This window comes from Mustelus asterias, chromosome 4, assembly GCF_964213995.1.
Source record: "Mustelus asterias chromosome 4, sMusAst1.hap1.1, whole genome shotgun sequence".
NCBI lineage: Eukaryota > Metazoa > Chordata > Chondrichthyes > Carcharhiniformes > Triakidae > Mustelus > Mustelus asterias.
In genome coordinates, this window is record NC_135804.1 from 7,222,072 (window position 1) to 7,246,197 (window position 24,126).

The window sequence follows — 24,126 nt, forward strand, 5'->3', positions numbered from 1 at the left end:
AGCAACAGAGGCAGGTTCAAGAACCTGACCTTTATTAAATAAACAATTATTCAATCACATTGTTTCAAAATTTGCTGCTTTATGTCAAACTCCTCTTCTACTTGCCTCTTTTCTACTTTTAGCTCCTCTGCTGTGCCCTCCTCCATCTTTTTTCTCTCATTTCATCTCCTTCCCTCTCTTAAGAACATAGAACATAGAACAGTACAGCACAGAACAGGCCCTTCGGCCCACGATGTTGTGCCGAGCTTTATCTGAAACCAAGATCAAGCTATCCCACTCCCTATCATCCTGGTGTGCTCCATGTGCCTATCCAATAACCGCTTAAATGTTTCTAAAGTGTCTGACTCCACTATCACTGCAGGCAGTCCATTCCACACCCCAACCACTCTCTGCGTAAAGAACCTACCTCTGATATCCGTCCTGTATCTCCCACCACGAACCCTATAGTTATGCCCCCTTGTAATAGCTCCATCCACCCGAGGAAATAGTCTTTGAACGTTCACTCTATCTATCCCCTTCATCATTTTATACACCTCTATTAAGTCTCCCCTCAGCCTCCTCCGCTCCAGAGAGAATAGCCCTAGCTCCCTCAACCTTTCCTCATATGACCTACCCTCCAAACCAGGCAGCATCCTGGTAAATCTCCTCTGCACTCCTTCCAGCGCTTCCACATCCTTCCTATAGTGAGGTGACCAGAACTGCACACAATATTCCAAATGTGGTCTCACCAAGGTCCTGTACAGTTGCAGCATAACCCCACGGCTCTTAAACTCCAACCCCCTGTTAATAAAAGCTAACACACTACAGGCCTTCTTCACAGCTCTATCCACTTGAGTGGCAACCTTTAGAGATCTGTGGATATGGACCCCAAGATCTCTCTGTTCCTCCACAGTCTTCAGAACCCTACCTTTGACCCTGTAATCCACATTTAAATTTGTCCTACCAAAATGAATCACCTCACATTTATCAGGGTTAAACTCCATTTGCCATTTTTCAGCCCAGCTTTGCATCCTATCTATGTCTCTTTGCAGCTTACAACAGCCCTCCACCTCATCCACTACTCCACCAATCTTGGTGTCATCAGCAAATTTACTGATCCACCCTTCAGCCCCCTCCTCTAAGTCATTAATAAAAATCACAAAGAGCAGAGGACCAAGCACTGATCCCTGCGGCACACCGCTAGCAACCTGCCTCCAATCCGAAAATTTTCCATCGACCACCACCCTCTGTCTTCGGTCAGACAGCCAGTTGCCTATCCAATCGGCCAACTTTCCCTCTATCCCACACCTCCTCACTTTCATCATAAGCCGACCATGGGGGACCTTATCAAACGCCTTACTAAAATCCATGTATATGACATCAACTGCCCTACCTTCATCAACACACTTAGTTACCTCCTCAAAAAATTCTATCAAATTTGTGAGGCACGACTTGCCCTTCACGAATCCGTGCTGACTATCTCGGATTAATCCACATCTTTCTAAATGGTCGTAAATCCCATCCCTAAGGACCCTTTCCATCAATTTACCAACCACCGAAGTAAGACTAACCGGTCTATAATTACCAGGGTCATTTCTATTCCCTTTCTTAAACAGAGGAACAACATTCGCCATTCTCCAGTCCTCTGGCACCATCCCCGTGGACAGCGAGGACCCAAAGATCAACGCCAAAGGCTCTGCAATCTCATCCCTTGCCTCCCAAAGAATCCTAGGATACATTTCATCAGGCCCAGGGGACTTATCGACCTTCAGTTTATTCAAAACTGCCAAGACATCTCTTCTTGCCATGTCTTCTTTCCTCTCCACTCTCTCCTTCTCTCCCACCCCTTTTTCCTTCTCATCCCCTCTTTACTCCTTCCTCTCCTCTACCCTCTCTTCATCCGGTCCCTCTCCTCTTCTGCACTGCTCTTGTCTCCTTTATTCCTCTCTGCTTCTCCCCTTCCCTCTCCGACCTCTCCCTTACCCACTCCGACCTCTCCTTTATTCCTTGCCTCCCCTGATTTTCTCCAATCATCTCAATTTACTTCTCAACTGCTCTTCTCCAATCCTGTCCCATTCTCACCATTCTAGACATTGGTTAGGTCACACTTGGAATACTGCATACAGTTCTGGTCACCCTATTAAAGAAAGGAGATTATTAAACTAGAAAGAGTACAAGAAAGATTTACTAGGATGCTATCTGGACTTGATGGTTTGAGTTATAAGGAGAGACTGGATAGACTGGGACTTTTTTCTCTGGAGTGTAGGAGGCTTAACGGGTGATCTTATAGAGGTCTACAAAATAATGAGGGGCATAGATCAGCTAGATCATCAACACCTTTTCCCGAAGGTAGGTGAGTCTAAAACTAGAGGGCATAGGTTTAAGGTGAGAGGGTAGAGATATAAAAGGGTCCAGAAGGGCAATTTTTTCACAGAGGGTGGTGAGTGTCTGGAACGAGCTGCCAGAGACAGTAGTAGAGATGGGTACAATTTTGTCTTTTAAAAAGTATTTAGGCAGTTACATGGGTAAAATGGGTATAAAGGATATGTGCCAAATGCGGGCAATCAGAACTAGCTTATTCGTTAAAAAAAGGGCTGCATGGGCCTGTTTCCATACTGTAAACCTCTCTGACTCTATTCTGTTTTTTTTCTTTCCTCTCCTGTTTAAAGTAGAGTTAGATAAATACTTTGAAAGCTCCATCAATTCCAGTTCAGTCACCACAGTCCTGCGCCATGTTGCTTTTGATCTGCCTCGCTTACATTTTCCAGCCGGCGTCCCTCTTAGAGCAACCTTCGGTATTTGCTCTCGGAACATCCTTAGCACATGTCTGAGCCATTTTATCTGGGATTTCTTGATTTTAAGGTCAATGCTGGAGCAGCCAGTCACTTTGTATAGGCCGTCATTGGAAATGTTATTAGGCCAGTAAATATTTCAGATCTTACTTAGACAACTGGTATAAAAGGTGTTGACCTTGTCCTTGTCTGTCCTCACTACCCTCCAGTATTCAGATCCATACAGCAGGACTGACTTTAGATTACTGTTCTAGAGTCTGATTTTGGTCTTAAGAGTGTTTTGTTTGGAATTCCAGTTGTTTCAAAGTGTGCTAAATGCACCCCAAGCTTTATTCAGCCACTTCTCAAGTACATTTACTAATTATCTTCAATTCGTGTCCTTTGGTTGCCCATTTACCCACCAGGAGAAACAATTTCTCTCTATCCGCTCCGTCAAAACCTTTCAAAATTTGAACTGCTCTCTTAAATATTTTAGAATAATGAGGGGGGAAGTTTCCCGTCCCACCCACCACGGGAATCGTAGGGGGCGAGGGGATGGACCATGCAAAGGTCCATTGAGCTTGGGTGGGATTTTCCGGTTTTGGGGCAATCCAGCTGGAAAACCCCACCCATAGAATCATTGAATCCCTACAGTGCAGAAGAGGCCATTCGGCCGATCAAGTCTATACTGACTCTGCAAGAGAGTATCTTACCCAGGCTCTATCCCCTGCCCTACCCCTGTAACCCCACACATTTATCATGGTGAATCCATCTAACCTATACATCTTACGACACTAAGGGGCAATTTAGCATGGCCAATCCACCTAACCTGCACATCTTTGGACTATGGGAAGAAACCGGAGCATCTGGAGGAAACCCATGCAGACATGGGGAGAACGTGCAAACTCCATACAGACAGCCACCCTTGGCTGGGATTGAACACAGGACCCTGGCATTGTGAAGCAGCAGTGTTCACCATTCTAACTAGTGCACATTCTCTGTTCTCAGTTCAATGTCTGTTTCCCCAGTTTCTGCACATAACTGAAGTCTCTCATCCCGAGTATGATCCTCAGAAATGTCCTCTGGACCCTCTCTGAGGCCTTGCATCCTTATTAAAATCTCGTCAACTAAATTGGGCACAATGCTCCAGTTGAGGCCTAACCAGCCATCTTATAAGATTTAGCACAATATCCTTGCTTTTGTGTTCCATACCTCTGTTTTTGTTTCACAATAGCCTTCTCAACGTATCCGCCTCCTTCAAATTATTTCAGAAATGATTAAGTCAGGGGTCGCAACTGCCAAATTCAGTGTAATGGAGCATCAACACACCTCATTACCATGCCTTATAGATTGGTAGAATACAGAAGGTGGCCATTTGACCCAACATGACTATTGTAGGTCATTAATAAAGTTCTCCGTTCACCGCTACTCTTCGCTTCCTGACTTTGCCAATTTCATATCCATGCTGCTACTCGGAAAAGCTGCCTCATAAAAGCAGCCAGCATAAATAAGGACCCCATGCACCCCGGACATACTCTGTTCCACCTTCTTCTGTCGGGAAAAAGATACAAAAGTCTGAGGTCACGTACCAACCGACTCAAGAACAGCTTCTTCCCTGCTGCCATCAAACTTTTGAATGGTCCTACCTCGTATTAAGTTGATCTTTCTCTACATTCTAGCTATGAGTATAACACTACACTCTGCAATCTCTCCTTTCCTTCTCTATGAACAGTATGCTTTGTCCGTATAGTGCGCAAGAAATAATACTTTTTGCTGTATACTGATACATAGAACATATAACAGTACAGCACAGAACAGGCCCTTCAGCCCATGATGTTGTGCCGAGCTTTATCTGAAACCAAGATCAAGCTATCCCACTCCCTATCATCCTGGTGTGCTCCATGTGCCTATCCAATAACCGCTTAAATGTTCCTAAAGTGTCTGACTCCACTATCACTGCAGGCAGTCCATTCCACACCCCAACCACTCCCTGCGTAAAGAACCTACCTCTGATATCCTTCCTATATCTCCCACCACGAACCCTATAGTTATGCCCCCTTGTAATAGCTCCATCCACCCGAGGAAATAGTCTTTGAACATTCACTCTGACGTTCACATGTGACAATAATAAATCAAATCAAATCAAAATCAAATACTCTTCCATAATCCTTCTAGAATCCTACGTCTTTCAATTTATCCTACCTTACTCACTATACCTGGCTCCTCAAACCATCTCCAGCTGGTAACTCAGTCATTCTCAGGATCACAACATTCCAGCCTCTCCCAGACTCCCCTTTTTCCGATGCTCCACAAGCTTTTAAGCTTCAAGACTGGTGTCCTGATTCACCTCATCTCCTCAGATCCTTTTCCAGGTTAGATGTGATATCAAACTTGAGACTTGAGACTTCAATAAAGTTTCCCAGTTTCAACACAAGCATTTTTTTTTGTCCAGCTACCTGCTGGTCGGTGGCTTATTCAACCGTGTGTCACCTGAACTTCAGGAGCCTACTTCAACTTTGAGACTAAATGCTCGTGGTCAGATAGCAAGCAATATTTCCATGATCGTCTGAAGTAACAGAGGTTCAATTTTAGGCCCAACATTACGTGCAGAAATATTTCTATTATAAAAATATTTCATTATAAAAATGAAGTTTATTCTCAGAAAAGATAATCAATGAATCCATGAAGCTATTTTTTGTCTCAGCATGATTATCACCACCCAATTAAAGAGCAGTGAGGAATGGGCAACAAATGCTTGCCTTGCCAATGATGCAACATCCTATGAAAGAATTTAAAAAATGAGATCTCAAACAGATGACTAAAATTTCTGAAAACCTTATTTAACAATATTGGCCAATTTTATCTTCAGTCAACACAAACAAAGTGGCTACAAGAGCTGGTCAGAGGCTCGGAATACTATGGCAAGTAACTCACCTCCTGACTCCCTAAAGCCTGTCCACCATCTACAAGGCACAAGTCAGGAGTGTGATGGAATACTCCCCACTTGCCTGGATGGGTGCGGCTCCAACAACACTCAAGAAGCTTGACACCATCCAGGACAAAGCAGCCCGCGTGATTGGCACCACATCCACAAACATCCAATCCTTCCACCTCCGACGCTCAGTAGCAGCAGTGTGTACTATACACTGGAGGAATTCACCAAATATCCTTAGGCAGTACTTTCCAAACCCAAAACCACTTCCATCTAGAAGGACAAGGGCTGCAGATACATGGGAACACCACCACCTGCAAGTTCCCCTTCAAGCCACTCACCATCCTGACTTGGAAATATACCGCCGTTCCTTCGCAGTTGCTGGGTCAAAATCCTGGAATTCCCTCCCTGATGGCATTGTGGGTCAACCCACAGCATGTGGACTGCAACATTTCAAGAAGGCCGCTCACCACCACCTTCTCAAGGGCAGCGAGAGATGGGTCATAAATGCTGGCCAGCCAGCGATGCCCATGTCCCACGAATGAATAAAAAAACCCCACAAAAATAGATCATCTGGTCCTTATTGTTGTTTGTGGGATGGTGTTGTGGACAAATTGGCTGCTGGAATTTCCTACATTACAACAATGACTGCACTTCAGAAGTACTTGCTTGGCTGCAAAGCATGTTAAGATGTCCAGTGTCCCTGAGTACGTTGATAGAAATGCAAATCTTTCTTTTTTTGTCTACACGATCAATTAAAATCAGACTTCAATCCGGCTCTACTCCTGACTCCAGGGGAATTTCTTGCTCTGTATTGCCATGGTTACAGCTTGCATTTCTTCTCTGTGAAAACCGCATCCAAATGGATCAAATTTCCTTCTCGGTTTGAGATTTCTTTCCCAAGGACACAAACTCATGATTGTCCTGAATCTTCTAGTACCTCGATCAGTTGGCTATCCTTTGGACATGAGAAATGTGTGTCTATCTCACTGGAGAAGCATCACAGCCAGAAAGAAAGATATAAGTCATTTAAAAATGCATTTTATGATCTCTGGGGTAATGTCACTGGCCTAGCAATCCAGACTAATGCTTTGGGGCTATGGAAAGGGGAGGCAGTGACATAGAGGTCGTGGCAAAATACTGCGGGTGGTAGAATCTGAATCAAAAACAGAAAATGCTGGAAAATTTCAGCTGGTCTGACTGCACCTGTGGAGAGAGAATAGAGCCAACATTTAGAATCAGGGTGAGCCTTCATCAGTGGCATAGTGGCATTGTCACTGGACTAGTAGTCTAGAGACCCAGGGTAATCCTCTGGGTCTGAGTCCAACCAAGGCAGATGGTGAAATTTGAATTCAATAAAAATCTTGAATTAAAAGTCTAATAACAACCATGAAACAATTGTCGATTGTTGTAAATCCCATCTGGTTCACTAATGTTCTTTAGGGATGGAAATTTGCTGTCCCTACCTGGTCTGGCCTACACATGACTCCAGACCCACAGCAATGTGGTTGACTTTGAAGTGCCCTCTGAAATGTCCGAGTGAGACACTCAGTTCAAGGGCAATTGGGGATGGGCAATAGATGCTGGACCAGTCAGTGACACCCACATCCCTGAACAAATAATAAAAAGCAGGCTAAAGTAACTTTGACAAAGGGCCATCTGGACTCGAAACGTTAGCTCTTTTCTCTCCCTACAGATGCTGCCAGACCTGCTGAGATTTTCCAGCGTTTTCTCATTTGTTTTTAATAAAAAGCAGGAGCTGGTGAAATTTAAATTCAACTAATAAGAACAAATCTGGAACATAAAGCTACTCTCAGTAGTTGTGACCATGACAACTATCATCATTTGTTGCAAACGCATCTGGTTCACTGATGCTCTTTGGGGAAGGAAATCTGCCTGCTCTGCCTTACACGTGACTCCAGACTCACTGCCCTCTGAAACGGTCACTCAGTTCAAGAACAATTGGGAATGGGCAGCAGACACTGACCTTGCTAGAGGTGTGCATATCCCATGAAAACATTTTTAAGAAGACGCGCCAATATACTTTGCAGTCAATTAAACTCCTCTTGGGTGGAGCCAATGTTGGGATTTAGGAATCTGGCTTTCAGGTAGGGGTTTGGTGGATTGCAGTCAGGTGTTTAACCGTTTCTTCCCTCCTTGGTTCAGGGTCAGATCCTGGAATAATAATTGCACGTGGGGCTTTCTGATCAGTGTAAGTCAGTAACACCGTGGGTGTGGAGTTGTAATAACTCCACGGAGGTGAAAGACCCATCACCAAGTTACTTTATTTACACTATACATCAGTACACAGCCAGCTCTCCAGTTGCTGCCTGCTGAATGCAGGCTGGGAGTCTGACACACCTGCTTTAAATAGGGAGCATGAGACTGCCTGATTTAACCATCAATGCGGACTCATTGGGTACTTCCTTTCGTGTACCAACCAAATAAACTAACTCAAATTAACTAAGGGATAAATTAAAAAGGGCAGCTCCCCAAAAGGAGGGGGAAACAGCCCGAACCAAAAATCAAAGTAGAAAGGATACTTAAAACATAAAATCAAAATATGGTTATCGGGGTCTATAATACACCCCAAGACTCATCAGGTATGTCTTTTCATACAAAGACTCATCAGGTAGTTCATACTCTAGCAAGCCAACTTCATTAGCCTGGCTGAAGTCATCACAGGAGTACACTTTGTACTCTTAAGACGTTGGAGGGAAGCTACCTTTTTATTTCTTCAAAGCCAAATTCTTTGGGAGCTTCCACCATTGACATCCTTAGATGAATGAATTCCTTTCTGGAGCAAGCGTCAGCTTTCCTGGGCTTGCCAATGTTCATTGATTTCCAGTAAGTGCACAACACAGATGTCATTTGGCATCATTCCTGAATCAGTGCTTCACCTCCACTTTGACATTGATCTTTTTTAACTTTTTACTCAGGTTGGCCTACTTTTTTTCAAGATGTGATTCACAGGATAACATTTTTTTTCAATTCATTCCTGGGACATGGGCGTCGCTGGCTGGCCAGCATTTATTGGCCATCCCTAGATGCCCTTGAGAAGGTGGTGGTGAGCTGCCTTCTTGAATCGCTGCAGTCCATGTGCTGTGGGTTGACCCACAATGCCATGAGGGAGGGAATTTCAGGATTTGACCCAGCGACTGCAAAGAAATGGCAATATATTTCCAAGTCAGGATGGTGAGTGACTTGGGGGGGAACTTGCAGATGGTGGTGTTCCCATGTATCTGCTGCCCTTGTCCTTCTAGAAGGAAGTGCTCATGGGTTTGGAAGGTGCTGTCTAAGGATCTTTGGTGAACTGAACTGCTGCAGTGCATCATGTAGATAGTACACACTGCTGCTACTGAACACCAGTTGTGAATGTTTGTGGATGTGGTGCCAATCACGCGGGCTGCTTTGTCCTGGATGGTGTCAAGCTTCTTGAGTGTTGTTGGAGCTGCACCCATCCAGGCAAGTGGGGAGTATTCCATCACACTCCTGACTTGTGCCTTGTAGATAGTGGATAGATTTTGGGGAGTCAGGAGGTGAGTTACTTGCCGCAGTATTCCGAGCCTCTGACCTGCTCTTGTAGCCACTGTGTTTATGTGGTGGGTCGAGTTGAGTTTCTGGTCAATGGTAACCCCAAGGATGTTGACAGTGGGGGATTCAGTGATGGTAACACCATTGATTATCTAGGGGCGGTGGTTAGAATGACTCTTATTGGTGATGGTCATTGCCTGGCATTTGTGTGGCATGAATGTTACTGCCACTTGTCAGTCCAGGCCTGGATATTGTCCAGATCTTGTTACATTTGAACATCCTCCTGATATCCAACCCGATCAAATCCCCTCTGGATCCTAAGTCTTTCAATCAGGTCACCTCTCATTTATCTGAACTCCAATGGGTACAGGTCCAAACTATCTAAACTTTCTTCACAAGCTAAACCCTTCATCCCAGGAATGGGTTGAGTGAACCTTCTCTAAATTGCTTCTAATATAGTTATTCAAATAAATAGACCAAAACTGCACCCAATACTCCAGTTGTGGTCTCACCAAGGGCCTGTAAAGCTGCAATAAAACTTTCCTCCTTGTATATTCCATTCCCCTTGCAATAAATGTCAACCTCCCATTTATCTTCTTGATACCAGGACATTGGTGTGGTGGCACAGTGGTTGGCACTGTTGCCTCACAGCGCCAGATACCCAGGTTTAATTCCGGCCTTGGGTGACTGTCTGGAATTTGCATGTTCCTCTGGATGCTCCGGTTTCATCCCACAGTCCAAAGACAGGTTAGTTGGATTGGCTATGCTAAAACCCATGCAGACACAGGGAGAACGTGCCTAAACTCCACACAGATGGTCATCCAAGTCCGGGTCCCTGGCACCGTGAGGTAGCAGTGCTAACCTCTGTGCCACTGTGCTGCCCTAAGGGTCAGGGTAGCCAGGAGTTTGAAGTGGTTCTAATCCGTCTAACTTTTCCTGGATAAATATTCTGCTTAAACAGGTTGACAGCCTTCGGTTTTGGATAGTCCCAGGCACAGGGTAATTGCTTAAGAGAAGTTTGAGCTTCCTGGGATATTCCCATGCCATTTTGCATGGGAATGTCTGAGGACGGTCCTCAGCGTATCTTCCGGCATACAACACCCTCGGGGAATGAAAGATCTGACCTCCATCTGATCTTTATGTCTTGGAGCTTTGCAGTTACTTGACTGGAATCGATGGAAGCTGGGAAATGGCAGTTTTATCAGATGTTGGATGTGATTCTGCTTTGAAAATTTTCTGAAAAAAAATATTGGTTATGATGAGAAAAAGAAATTGACAGCTGAATTCCTGGCAATGTTAATCAGCTGGCTATTTCATGCTGTTAACCTTTGGCCCATCTGAATTACTCCCAGTGGCATAGCCTGATAGATCTGGGGAGCTGTTGTTTAGATTTTGTAATGGGAGAGGAAGCTCAAATCTTTAAGAAGTTTCACAGCACCAGGTTAAAGTCCAACAGGTTTATTTGGTAGCACGAGCTTTCGGAGCGCTGCCCCTTCATCAGGTGAGTGATCACTCACCTGATGAAAGTAGCATTCACCTGAGGAAGGAGCAGCGCTCCGAAAGCTCGTGCTACCAAATAAGCCTGTTGGATTTTAACCTGGTGTTGTGAGACTTCTTACTGTGCCCACTCCAGTTCAACACTGGCATCTCCACATCAAATCTTTAAATTCAGGCAGTAAATCCAAATGAACATTGAGCAAGAAATCGAGGCTGCCGCTTCCTGGGTGTGTGGACGGTCATTAAATGAATCAGCTGGGACATCCTCTGCTTCCAACTGCGGAAATCGCTGAAATCAATTATCAACAAACTCAAGTTGCTGGATCCTGGGCACACACCAGATAAGAGAGATGAGCCAAGGCCAATAACACTCAATATCAGTGTGTCTCAGGGTAGTGTTGTGGACAATGTCTGCGGTTTGTTTCATTTATGCAATGACTTCATTTCAAGATATTTTTTCCCATGCAATTACATTTAAATGCGACAGGCATGCTGGGATTATCTTGAGAAATTGACTGCATTCTTTGAAATAAACAATGGGAGCAGAAACATTCTCATTCGCCAAAACAAAGCTTTCATGGCCACAGCTGCAAATTGTTCATGAAAGTTGGAGATGGCCCGTACCAAGCAATTTTGTAACACAGATAATGGAAAATTTATAATTCTATGTAAAGCCATATGTGTTCAGTGAGGTTTGGTCAAGTCTGTGTCAGGACTGGCTTTTGCGAGCGCCTCTCTCTCTCTCTCTCCCAGTTTTGTTGCTTTCTGTAATGTGCTTATTTTAAATTCTGCTCAATAAATAAAATCAACATATAAAGTGTTGTCTCTGTCTATTCTGAGGAAGCACAGTAAGAAGTCTCACAACACCAGGTTAAAGTCCAACAGGTTTATTTTATTCTGAGGAATGAATGGACCTGACAGGTCGCTGGAGTTCCCCAGTGTCTTGTTCCTCAGAGCCCAAAAATCTAAAGTGGGGGCTTTGCCCACCAGGCACGATCTTGACTGATTTCCCACCACAACCCACAGGAAAACTGTGGCAAGTCGGTTACACCAATTTTTTTGTTGTTGTCATCGGGTAGAACTCCTGTTCGCCCATGTATGATGGTGATGGGATCTGGGCCAGGGTGTCTCTAAGATCCCAAGCTTAGAAAGGGAATTGGCGCTGAGGTGCCAATCAGTATATTCAGTGAGATTAGGACTTCCAGCTTGCACAGTAGCCACTTATTCTGCCCTGCAAACCACGCCCCACCTCCACTCCCACTAGTGAGGTTCGGGCCAGACAAGTGGGCTCCTGAAAAAAACTGCAGTCAGCTTGGCTTGCTCACTAACTTAGAGAATCTATCACTTGTGTGTTGAGATTGAGGAGAATATTCCGTTCTGGAAGTTAGGTTACAACAATTGTGAAAATTAAAGTTCCATAATTGTCAAAAAACTCTGTCCAAGTAATGCAAAATGCTTATCAGCATACAAAGCCTTCAGTGAGGCCAACGCTTGCATACTCAGGGATAAGCGACTAAATCTAAACCTTATGTTAGTTTCATAAACACTGCCTCCAGCCTTGGCCACAGGATGGAAAATAAGACAATTCTATAACAAAATGCCAAAGAGCAAGATATGGGGACATATTATGCTAATGAAGGATTAGCAGGACACAGTTTTCTATTGGATAAGAAAGGAAAAAAGCGATGCTATACTTGGTGGATATGTATGCAAATGAAGGATAAGAAAGTTGCTTGTTTCTCATTTGCATTAACTATAACTGCTAAATTATTTGTCAACAGAGCACCCTGCAATGCATTGCGCTGCACCATGTTCTCACTTGTGCACAAGTTATTAAAGCTTGGAAATTGAGTACTCTGGGTTTAAGGTGTTGTTTGTATCCAAAACCGACGACACTGTCCTTTAGAACAACAACAATTTTAATTGCCAACTCCAGATCATAGGTGGTAAACGTAATGAAGAATTGGGTGCTGAGGTGACCTTCTGACAGCCCAATTGATTGGAGGTGGTGATCAAAACTACAGTATGGCTTTGTTGTGTTAATTCTCTGTAGAAACTACACTGACTTCATTTTCATAGGATTACACAAAAATTACCGTACAGAACCAGCCCTTTCAGCCCAAAATGGCCTGTGCTGGTATCCTCATAACATTTAAGAAGTATTTGGATGTGCCTTTGCGATGTCAAGGCATGCAAGGCCACGGGCCAAATGCTGGAAAATGGGATTGGAATAGTTGGGTTGGTTGTTTCTGACGGGCGCAGACACGATGGGCCAAAGGGCCTTTTCTGTGTTGTAGACCTGTATGATTGAGAACAAGAGGGCACAGATTTAAAAAGAATCAAAAGTGATCTGAGAAAAATGCATTTCCACACAGACAGTGGTGAGGGTGTTGAATTCACTGCCTGAGAGTGTGGTGAAGGTAAGTTCAATCGAGCATTCCAGAGGGAATATGGTTATTTGAAAAGAAACAATTTGCAGGGTATGGGGAGAACGCAAGACAGTGACACTTGGTGAACTGCTCATTTGGAGACCAGTTGCACACACGATGGGCCGAATGACCTTCTTCTCTGTACGACAACAATTCTGAGATTCTGCGTTTCTGTAGCCCTTAATTCCTTGTTGGATTTTTTTGTAAGAAGTCTCACAACACCAGGTTAAAGTCCAACTGGTTTATTTGGTATCATGAGCTTTTGGAGCACTGCTCCTTCATCAGATGAGTGAACACCAGGTGAATCCACTCACCTGATGAAGGAGCAGTGCTCCGAAAGTTTGTGATTCCAAATAAGCCCGTTGGACTTTAACCTGGTGTTGTGAGACTTCTTACTGTGCCCACCCTAGTCCAACGCCGGCATCTCCACATCATGGATTTTTTTGTGACTATCTTATATTCATGCCCCTCACTTTGGACCCTCCCACAGTGGAGCTATTTTCTCCACATCTACCTTATTGAAATACTTCATCATTTAAAATAGTGACACTCAAAAACATTTTTGGTGCTAGGACCCCTTTTCAAATGAATTAGCAACCACGGACAGCCATTTACATTATAATGCTCGATAGTACGTCCTGGAGGTCATGTGGCACAGTGGGTCGCATCCCTGCCTCTGAGCCAGAAACTCCAGATTCGAGTCCCACCCCAGGACTTGATACGTAAGGTGCGTTCATAACGTAACCAAACAGGTTGAGTATCAACCTGCAAATCCTTCCAACATGCCAAAGGCTGGCAGTAAACCATAGAACCTCTACAGTGCAGAAAGAAGCCATTCAGCCCAATGAGTGGGAGAGATTTCTGGTCAGCTATGTTGAATGCCTATGGCAACAGTCTAGTTATCTGTTTCAGGAATAACTAGCTATGGATACAGATAAAAGTCTGCATTCGTACACCACTAGGTGTGGGAAGAGAATTGGAATTGAAATAGTACTTCCTAAAAGTGCTGCATGTAAAGTGTGTTTTAATGATACTTTTAAGAAAACAGGTATTCACTTGCAGGTATCAATGAGATGGATGTGTCTGTTTCTCACTGCACGGTATGCATTACCAAAATATTTTAAAAGCTCCCCCTATTCAACAAGGGTGAACTCAGCAGAGCCCCATCACCAGTCTTGGTGACTGCGGCCTACCTGGTGATCTTTGTGCCACTCTCAATGCTCCTCCGTGAGTGTTTCTCTCTCTAGGATAATCAGCTGCCACATTCTGCGCTGCACATTGCAGACTACACTTGACTTCTATCTGGAGGCTCACACCAAACCTGTCTCTGCCAACCGCTCTGCTATTTTGCAAACCTCCTGGAAAGTCTTGAACGGCCGCCAGGGACCATTTTAAACCACTGATGTAAAAGACCTCTATCATTGTCACCCCCTCTGGCTTCTCTTCCAGAAAAGAGATAATTATGGATATTTAGACATGCTAATGTGTAAATTTGATTGAAATAGAAGCGAACAAACGTATTTGCTCATGGGAGATCAGGAAGACAACAGTCACTTGCGAACATCGTGACATCAGTTTCAGTGCATATTATCCCCCTTATCTCCTCCCCTTTTTGTATGACTTTGGAACTCTCTGCCTCAGAGGGTGGAAGCGAGGGTTTATTTTTAAGCGGAGTTAGATAGATTCTTCTTAGGCAAGGGAATCAAAGAAAGACGGGAATTTGAGACTCGAAACACAAACAGATCAGCCGTGACCTTATTGTATGGCGGAGCAGGCTCGAGGGGCCCAATTGCCTATTCTTGCTCCTATTTTGTGTGCTTGGAAAGGTTGACGTGTGATCACTGAACGTCTTGGTTCCCTTCAAGGTCTCTACCATCTGTCTGTGCTTGAGGATATGACAGTCGGTGATGTTGCAGGAAGAGTGAAAGCCAATGACCGGGATGTGGGACAGAATGCAAGGTCGCTGTATGAAATTATCGACGGAGACGGGATGGGTATGTTTGAGATCACAACTGACTCCCAAACCCAGGAGGGAGTCGTCACTCTGAAAAAAGTAAGCTCAATATTCTCTAATTCTTCAATACATTGTTGCTCCGCGTGTTAACGGGCAGTTGGATATGAAATCAAAATCCTTTTTTGATAACTTCCCACTTTCTGAAAATTTTATTTCACTATAAAATTTTCTTTTACAATAAAAGCCTCAATCATCCAGACCCTTTAAAGTATCAATAGCTGAAACTGAAAGCATTTGAAACACCTTTATCTTATGTAAACAAATGTGAAATTGGCAGCAGAGGTTAGATAGCCAGGGCTGTCAGTCAAGCAATGTTTTGCTTGGGTCAGGTGTTTTAGTACTCTGATGGATATCTAGTCTCTCAGCCATGACTACGTAGTAAGACTTGGCTGAAAGCCCAGAAATCCATTAGCCTATTGAAACACCACGGCTCCAGGGGCAACATTGCTTGTTTGACAACTCTGGCTCTCTGATCTCGGCTGTCCATTCCACAATGTTAACTTTCACAGCCTTTAAGAGGTTTCAAGTGCTTGCAGTTTCAGCTGTTGAAACCTTAAAGGGTCTGGGTGATTGACATTTTTACTGCCCTATCGTAAAAAGGTTTAATTTTAAAGAAAGTTGACCATAACCAGCCCACATCCCTTAAAGGCCCACTTAAAAATTGGAAACCCAGGCACTGGCTTTAATAATCGGGTCATGGCCGCCATTTCTGTAGGGCTTCCAAGTCAGCTTGACTCAGTGAAAACCAAAGCCACTATCGTCTTTCTGCAATGGCAGAAGTATCTTGATGGCAAAGGAAACATCACTGTAACTAGTTCTGATTTATGCCATGCCACCTCTCGTTCTGTTGGAGATTTTGACAACGATACTACTTTTAATCTCTCAATTTGCATGTGATTCTCTGGGCTCATGAACTGATGGCACAGTCAACTGTTCTGTGAGGGGTTTCTTTTCCCCAAAGGATTTTATGAGAACATGAAGCTTCAGGGAGAAGATTTTAGCATTAATCATAGTAATGGCCTCATCACCATTAATAAGATTAAACATTCCTCAGATTTGAATGTGTTGTGACGCGCTTATACTTTTGTGAAATCTCGCCACAGTTGTGTAGACTTCAGTCGATGACTTTTGTTTTTGTAAAGCTCAGCTAAAGGTAAAACATGATGAAAGGAGTTACCAAAAAGTAGTCTCCCCATTAGAGCTCTCTTTGAAGATGCAAGTTCACCATCGGGACCCCTTTCAAGAGATCCTTGACATCCAGACTGTTTCTTTTGAATTAGAGATCGCATTTTTGGGACTATTTTTAAAAGTAGGAGAAACAATATCAGATTCCTTTTCCAAAGGAATTGGTATATTTCGGATCCTTTTATGTTTTCCTGCCAACCTGTTAGCCTGTTTTGAATATTTTAGTTTGCTTTAAGTACCAAAGGCATCAACAGGAAGAGACAGCTTGGAAGGATTGCTGATTCTGACACTGTGAGGAAGTTGGATTAACACCAGTAGTTATCCTGTCATTAGCACAGCAGTAAGTTGCTTCCAGCTGTGCCTGTTTGTCAATCCAGTTCTCTCACACTATCTAATCTCCCTAACTCTCTCAGTCAGTGCTCTGCGCAGACTGTGTCTCTATTGATGTTCAGCCAACTCCTCCTCATATTATAGTTCTCCACGGCACTCTCAATGTCGAACAAACTGTAAGGGCTCATTTAAGCTCACTCTACCCAGTGTAAGTGGGATGGCCACGATTTGAAAGTAGCACTGCGGTTCCTTATCACCCTGGTTACAATGGTCCTTAATGGATGGGGGATCCTGAGGCAGGGGACTGGAGTGATGCGTTGCCTGCTTCAGGTAGAAGTCTACTAACTAGTGAACAGGCCATCCTCGAGTGGGTATTGAGGGAATCCAGCGAAGGTTCACCAGGCTGATTCCTGGAATAGCAGGACTGACATGTGGAGAGAGACTGGATCACCTGGGCTTGTACTCACTGGAATTTAGAAGAATTGTGCAGTGAGAGAGGATTAATTAGCAACCTTGTGGTGCAAGGTCCTTTGGGGAAGATTGACCATAGTATGGTAGAATTCTTCATTAAGGTGGAGAGTGTCTGAGACTAGGGTCCTGAACTTGAGGAAAGCTAACTTTGTTAGAATGAGATGTGCATTGGCTGGGATAAGCTGGCAAAGGATACTTGAGGGGTTGACAGTGGATGGGTAATGGCAGACATTTAAAGAACACGTGGATGAACTTCAACAACTGTACATCCCTGTCTGGCATAAGAGTAAAATGGGGAAGGTGGCTCATCCATGGTTAACAAGTGAAATCAGGGATAGTGTTAAAGCCAAAGAGGAGGCATATAACTTGTCCTGGAAAAGCAGCAAACCTGAGGATTGGGAGAAATTAAAAATGTGGCGATGCCAGCATTGGACTGGGGTAAACACAGTAAGGAGTCTGACAACACCAGGTTAAAGTCCAACAGGTTTATTTGGTAGTTTGCTACCAAATAAACCTGTTGGACTTTAACCTGGTGTTGTTAGACTCCTTACAGAAATTTAAAATCCAACAAAGAAGGACAAAGGGTTTAATTTGGAAAAGAAAATATAGAATACGAGAGTAGGCTTGCAGAAAACATAAAAACTGACTGAAAAAGCTTCCATAGATATGTGAAGTGAAAAAGACTGGTGAAGACAAATGTAGGTCCCTTACTTGTTGGAATCGGGTGAATTCATAATGGGCAATAAAGAGATGGCAGACCAGCTGAACAAATACTTTGGATCTATCTTCACGAAGGAGGACAGAAATAACCTTCCAGAAATACTCGGGGGCAGAGGGTCTAGCATGAAGGAGGAACTAAAATAAATCCTTATTAGTCAGGAAATTGTGTTGGAGAAATTGCTGGGATTCAAACCCGATCAGTCCCCAGGACCTGATGCTCTGCATCCCAGAGTACTCAAGGAAGTGGCCCTAGAAATAGTGAATGCATTGGTGATCATTTTCCAGTGAACATCATAGACTCTGGAAGAGTTCCAGTGGATTGGAGGGTTGCTAATGTAACCCTACTTTTCAAAAAAGGAGGGAGAGAGAAAATGGGGAATTATAGACCAGTTGGCCTGACATCGGAGGTGGGAAAAATGCTGGAGTCAATTATTAAGGATGTAATAACTGAGCATTTGGAAAGTGGTGACAGGATCGGTCCAAGTCAGCATGGATTCACTAAAAGGAAGTCGTGCTTGACAAATCTTCTGGAATTTTTTGAGGATGTGACCAATAGAATGGACAAGGGTGAACCAGTGGATGTTGTGTATCTGGACTTTCAAAAAGCTTTTGACAAGGTCCCACACAAGAGATTAGTGAAGAAAGTTAAAGCTCGTGGTACTGGGGGTAATGTATTGACATGGATAGAGAACTGGTTGGCAGACAGGAAGCAGAGAGTGGGAATAAACGGGTCCTTTTCAGAATGGCAGGCAGTGACTAGTCGGTACTGCAGGCTTCAGTGCTGGGACCTCAGCTATTCACAATATACATTAATGATTTGGATGAAGCAATTGAATGCAATCTCTCCAAATTTGCAGATGACACTAAGCTGGGTGGCAGTGTGTGCTGTGAGGAGGATGCTAAGAGGCTGCAGGGTGACTTGGACAGGCTGGCTGAGTGGGCAAATACTTGGAAAATGCAATGTAAAGTGGATAAATCTGAGGTTATCCACTTTGGTGGCAAAAACAGGGAGGGAGATTATCTTCTGAATGGTGGCAGTTTAGGAAAAAGGGAAGTGCAGTGTGACCTGGGTGTCATGTTGGAACAGTCGCTGAAGGTTGGCATGCAGGTACAGCAGGCAGCGAAGAAAGCTAATGGAATGCTGGCCTTCATAGCATGAGGATTTGAGTTTTGGAGTAAAGATGTCTTGCTGCAGTTATACAGGGCCTTGGTGAGGCTACATCTTGAGTATTGTGTTCAGTTTTGGTCTCCTCGTCTGAGGAAAGAATTCTTGTTACTGAGGGAGTCCAGCAAAGGTTCACCAGACTGATTCCTGGAATGGCAGGACTGACATATGAAGAGAGACTGGATGGACTGGGCTCGTACTCACTGGAATTTAGAAGAATGAGAGAGGATCTCATAGAAACATATAAAATCCTGAAGGGATTGAACAGGCTAGATGCAGGAAGAATGTTACCGTTGTTGGGGAAGTGCAGAACTAGGGGTCACAGTCTAAGAATAAGGGGTAAGCCATTCAGGACTGAGTTGAGGGAGAACTTCTTCACTCAGAGAGTTGTGAACTTGTGGAATTCTCTACCACTGAAAGCTGTTGGGGCTAGTTCGTTAAATATGTTCAAGAGGGAGCTGGCCATGGCTCTTGTGGCTAAAAGGATCAAGGGGTATGGAGAGAAAGCGGGAGTGGGATACTGAAAGTGCATGATCAGCCATGATCATATTGAATGGTGGTGCAGGCTCAAAGAGCTGAATGGCCTACTCCTGCACCTGTTTTCCATGTTTCTATGTTTACTTCTGATATACAATTCCAGCTTAGACCATAAGACCATAAGATATAGGAGCAGAATTAGGCCACTCGGTCCATCGAGTCTGCTCCGCCATTCAATCATGGCTGATAAGTTTCTCAATCCCATTCTCCTGCCTTTTTGCTTCACCCTTACCAACCAAGAACCTATCTGCACCTTAAATACGCTCAATGGCATGACCTCCACAGCCTTCTGTGGCAATGAATTCCATAGATTCACCGCCCTCCGGCTGAAGAAATTCGTCCTCATCTCGGTTCTAAAGATCCGTCCCTTTATTCTGAGGCTGTGCCTTCGGATCCTTGTCTCACCTACTAATGGAAAACAAGTTGCAGTAATCAGGTGAGGTGTGTTGCCCATCAGGGGGAAGGCTGGGAGTTTGTGAAACATGCAACCTTTAACAAGGGCAAACATGGCAGGAGTGCAGGCCTTAAATTAATCCCTCCGCCAGTGACCTCCTCAACACCACATCCAGGCTTTGCCTTGGCCATGTAGCAGCCTCAGAAGAGCTGCTGAGAAAAAAAAGAGCTCTCATCTCGTGTACATCTTTAATAATGAAGAAATAGCCAGCCTGGCTCCCCATCTGTGTAATGACTGTTAAATTTTTAATGCATTTGTCTTGATGAGTGAATGAGTGGAAAAAGCAAAAAAGACCTTGCGTGTTCTAATGTTGGGAAGAATTAATAGCATTCCCCCCTCCCGCTCTGAACGAAATATGCTTAATAAACAGTCAGCTGTGATTATTGTAGAGGGCTAATGCTCATTGTCTAGGACGGCTCTGGTGAACTTGCTGCAGATGTACTAATCCCGCATAACGCCCATCCATCAGCGTTAACTTCATTTGTTCTCCTGCTGTTTGAAGTCATTAGTGAAAATCATTCATCTCTGTCACTTTCAACAGCCCCTGGACTTTGAAACCAAGAGATCCTATACCCTGAAAGTGGAGGCAGGTAATGCACATATTGATCCTCGCTACATCAGCAAGGGACCCTTCAAAGACACGGCAGCCGTGAAGATCACAGTGGAAGATGCTGATGAACCGCCAGTGTTCTCATCACCTGTCTATTTCCTGGAAGTGAGGGAGAGTGTGGTCGTTGGCTCTGTCATTGGACAAATAATGGCTCGTGACCCTGACATTGTGGTGAGCCCTGTTAGGTATGGAAGCTCTCATTTTCTTTCATTCTTCTTTTTAACCCTATTTCTTCTGTCTCAAGATATTCAATCCTCAGCTCAGAGCACATTTTCCATCAAGTCCCAGTTTTCCTCCCTTACCTTGCGTGACTGTGGAGCATAATCGTTAGAATCATATAATCCCTACAGTGCAGAAAGAGGCCACTCAGCCTATCGAGCCTGCACTGACAACAATCCCACCCAGGTCCCGTGCCCGCACCCCCATGCATCCACCCTGCCAATCTCCCGGACACAATGGTGCAATCCGGCATGGTCAATCAACCTAAGCCACACATCTTTGGTCTGTGGGAGAAAACCGGAGCACCCGGAGGAAACCCATGCAGATACGGGGAGAACGTGTAAACTCCACACAGGCGGTCACCCAAGGCCAGAATTGAACCCGTGTCTCTGGCTCTGTGAGGCAGCAGAGTTGAACGCTGTGCCACCATGCTGCCCAATCTCTGAGGAAATTGGCCTCCCCTGGAATGGAACCATGTAACGATTACCTTCATTGGAGTGGGACGTGGTGGAGATGTAGTGGGAGTGGGCAGGATACGGGAACATTGTGGCTCGGTCATTGAGCTAATCACCAAGAATTCTGGGCTACTAATCTGGAGATATATTCCACCGTAACAGCTGAATAATTTCAATGAAATTAAATAGAATCTGGAATAAGAAGCTGGTATCAGTATAGGTGACCATGAAGCTACCAGATTTCCATAACTAACCAATTAGTTCATAAATGTCCTTGAGAGCTGGAAGTCTGTGTCATCATTTTCCCTTTTGAGCTAGTATATCGTGACTGTATCTGAACGATCCCAGCTTTGAAGGTAATCAAAGTTCAGCTACATTTTTTCCCGTCAAATTTTGGATCCAGTTTATTCAGTCCAGATCTCATCATTACCCCTCTGAAGTTGTCTTCCCTTACCTAAACCTTATGATACAATGATCACAGTCCTCTAAATGTTTCCTTATTTACACTTGATCCATTTGGCCCACTTCAGTCCCAAGAACCAGGTCTCGTAGAGTCTCCCTTCTCATTGGACTGGAGACATACTGCTGCAGAACAGTACACACTCTCAGTACTCTTGCTCCTCACTGCCCTTTACACAAGGACTATCTCACTCGATATTCAGGTCATTGAAGTCCCCCATTATAACTATTCTAGAATTCTTCTACCTCTTTGTAAGTTCCTTGCAAACTTGTTCTACATTCCTCCCACGGGTCGCTGGCCTGTAGACTACCTAATAGCACCTTGTTTATCCTTTAGCTCTTTAGATCCAAATAGATTCCATCCTTCACGCCTCTGGGACATCTTCTTTCTCCAGCACTGCAATGCTCTTTTTAACCAATATCACCACCCCTCCCCCTTTCATTCCTTTCCTATCTTTCCGAAACGCGTTGGGGGCGGATTCTCCTAAAGTGTCGAATTTGTGTAAAAACTGGAGTAAATCACGTTGGTTGTCTTCAGCGGGAATTTCAGAATGAATGTCCCACACTCTGTGCACTGCAGAGTGCGCTAGCGTGAACCACGTTAAAAAGCTGGGGCGGGGCCTATTCCTGCTGGAGAGGCCAGCAGCATAGCACTGAGCGGGCCACTGCGCGTGGACCAATCTGTCAGTGTCGGGGTCAGCGCATGCGCAGTGACCTCTGTCGACCCCTGATTTGCTAAAATGACCATGACTATAATTTATACATCTCTGCACCAATTTCCGGCGTGGAGTTGGCAGCACTGGAAATCTGGCATTGGGAGACGTGCAGAGGCCCGACCGCCCGGCGGGAAGCCTGTAAAATGGCCCCTGCTCGAGTCACCCGTCCCACTGCGCCAACAAATCAGCACAGCGGGATAGGAGAATCGCCCCGAATGTATCCAGGAATATTTAACACCCAGTCCTGCTCTCCCTTGGGAAAGGTCTTTGTTGCAGCCTCAACATCACATTCCCACATGTCAGTCTGCATCTGTAATTCACCAATCTTATTAACCGCACTCCTTGCATTCACACCCATGCACCTTAAAACTGATTTAGACTGTGATACTTGCTCGCTCACTCTGGCCCCATCTAATAACTTACTATTCCGGACTCTCGTGCTGTCCATCTCTCTCAGTATTCTGCGCACCTTGGTATTCCCGTCTTTCCAGTTCCCACCTCCCTGCCAAGTTAATCCTGTCAACAGGCTCCAGTCAAGATCACGAGCAGGGACTGTGTGAGGGACAGCCACCCACCTCTGGTTCCCTCAAGTGACCAGCGGCTGTGTTCACTTTCCACATGGGGCTGTTGAAGCCGGAGGGTCACCGCTGGGGCTGGGGGGATGCAGAGGGGATGGACCCCGCAACCGCAGAGCACTGCCTGTAGCTGTTAAATACACAGTAAGAGTTTTAACAACACCAGGTTGAAGTCCAACAGGGTTATTTGGTAGCAAATGCCATTAGCTTTCGGAGCGCTGCTCCTTCGTCAGATGGAGTGGATATCTGCTCTCAAACAGGGCATGCAGAGACACAAAATCAAGTTACAGAATACTGATTAGAATGCGAATCTCTCCAGCCAACCAGGTCTTAAAGATACAGACAATGTGAGTGGAGGGAGCATTAAGCACAGGTTAAAGAGATGTGTATTGTCTCCAGACAGGACAGCCAGTGAGATTCTGCAAGTCCAGGAGGCAAGCTGTCGGAGTTGCTGATAGTGTGACAAAAACCCAAGATCCCGGTTTAGGCCGTCCTCATGTGTGCGGAACTTGGCTATCAGTTTCTGCTCAGCGACTCTGCGCTGTCGTGTGTCGTGAAGGCCACCTTGGAGAGCGCTTACCCGAAGATCGGAGGCTGAATGCCCGTGACTGCTGAAGTGTTCCCACACAGGAAGAGAACAGTCTTGCCTGGTGATTGTCGAGCGGTGTTCATTCATCCGTTGTCATAGCATTTGCATGGTTTCCCCAATGTACCATGCCTCGGGACATCCTTTCCTGCAGCGTATCAGGTTGGCCGAGTTGCAAGAGTAGGTACCGTGTACCTGGTAGATGGTGTTCTCACGTGAGATGATGGCATCCGTGTCGATGATCCGCCACGTCTTGCAGAGGTTGCTGTGGCAGGGTTGTGTGGTGTCGTGGTCACTGTTCTCCTGAAGGCTGGGTAGTTTGCTGCGGATAATGGTCTGTTTGAGGTTGTGCGGTTGTTTGAAGGCAAGAAGTGGGGGTGTGGGGATGGCCTTAGCGAGATGTTCGTCTTCATCAATGACCTTGTTGAAGGCGCCGGAGGAGATGCCGTAGCTTCTCCGCTCCAGGGAAGTACTGGACGATGAAGAGT

The 24,126-nt window shown here is 44.9% G+C and overlaps 1 protein-coding gene across 4 annotated transcripts in view; it reads left to right on the forward strand.

The window, feature by feature from the left end:
* The window catches only part of cdh8 (cadherin 8), a 242,360-nt gene that overhangs the window by 160,963 nt on the left and 57,271 nt on the right, over window positions 1–24,126 (forward strand). For all 4 annotated transcript variants that reach the window (XM_078210545.1, XM_078210546.1, XM_078210547.1 and 1 more), the window contains 2 exons: window positions 15,008–15,195; window positions 20,560–20,813. In XM_078210545.1, the coding sequence (XP_078066671.1) occupies window positions 15,008–15,195; window positions 20,560–20,813 (442 nt within the window). The remainder of the gene's footprint in view (window positions 1–15,007; window positions 15,196–20,559; window positions 20,814–24,126) is intronic.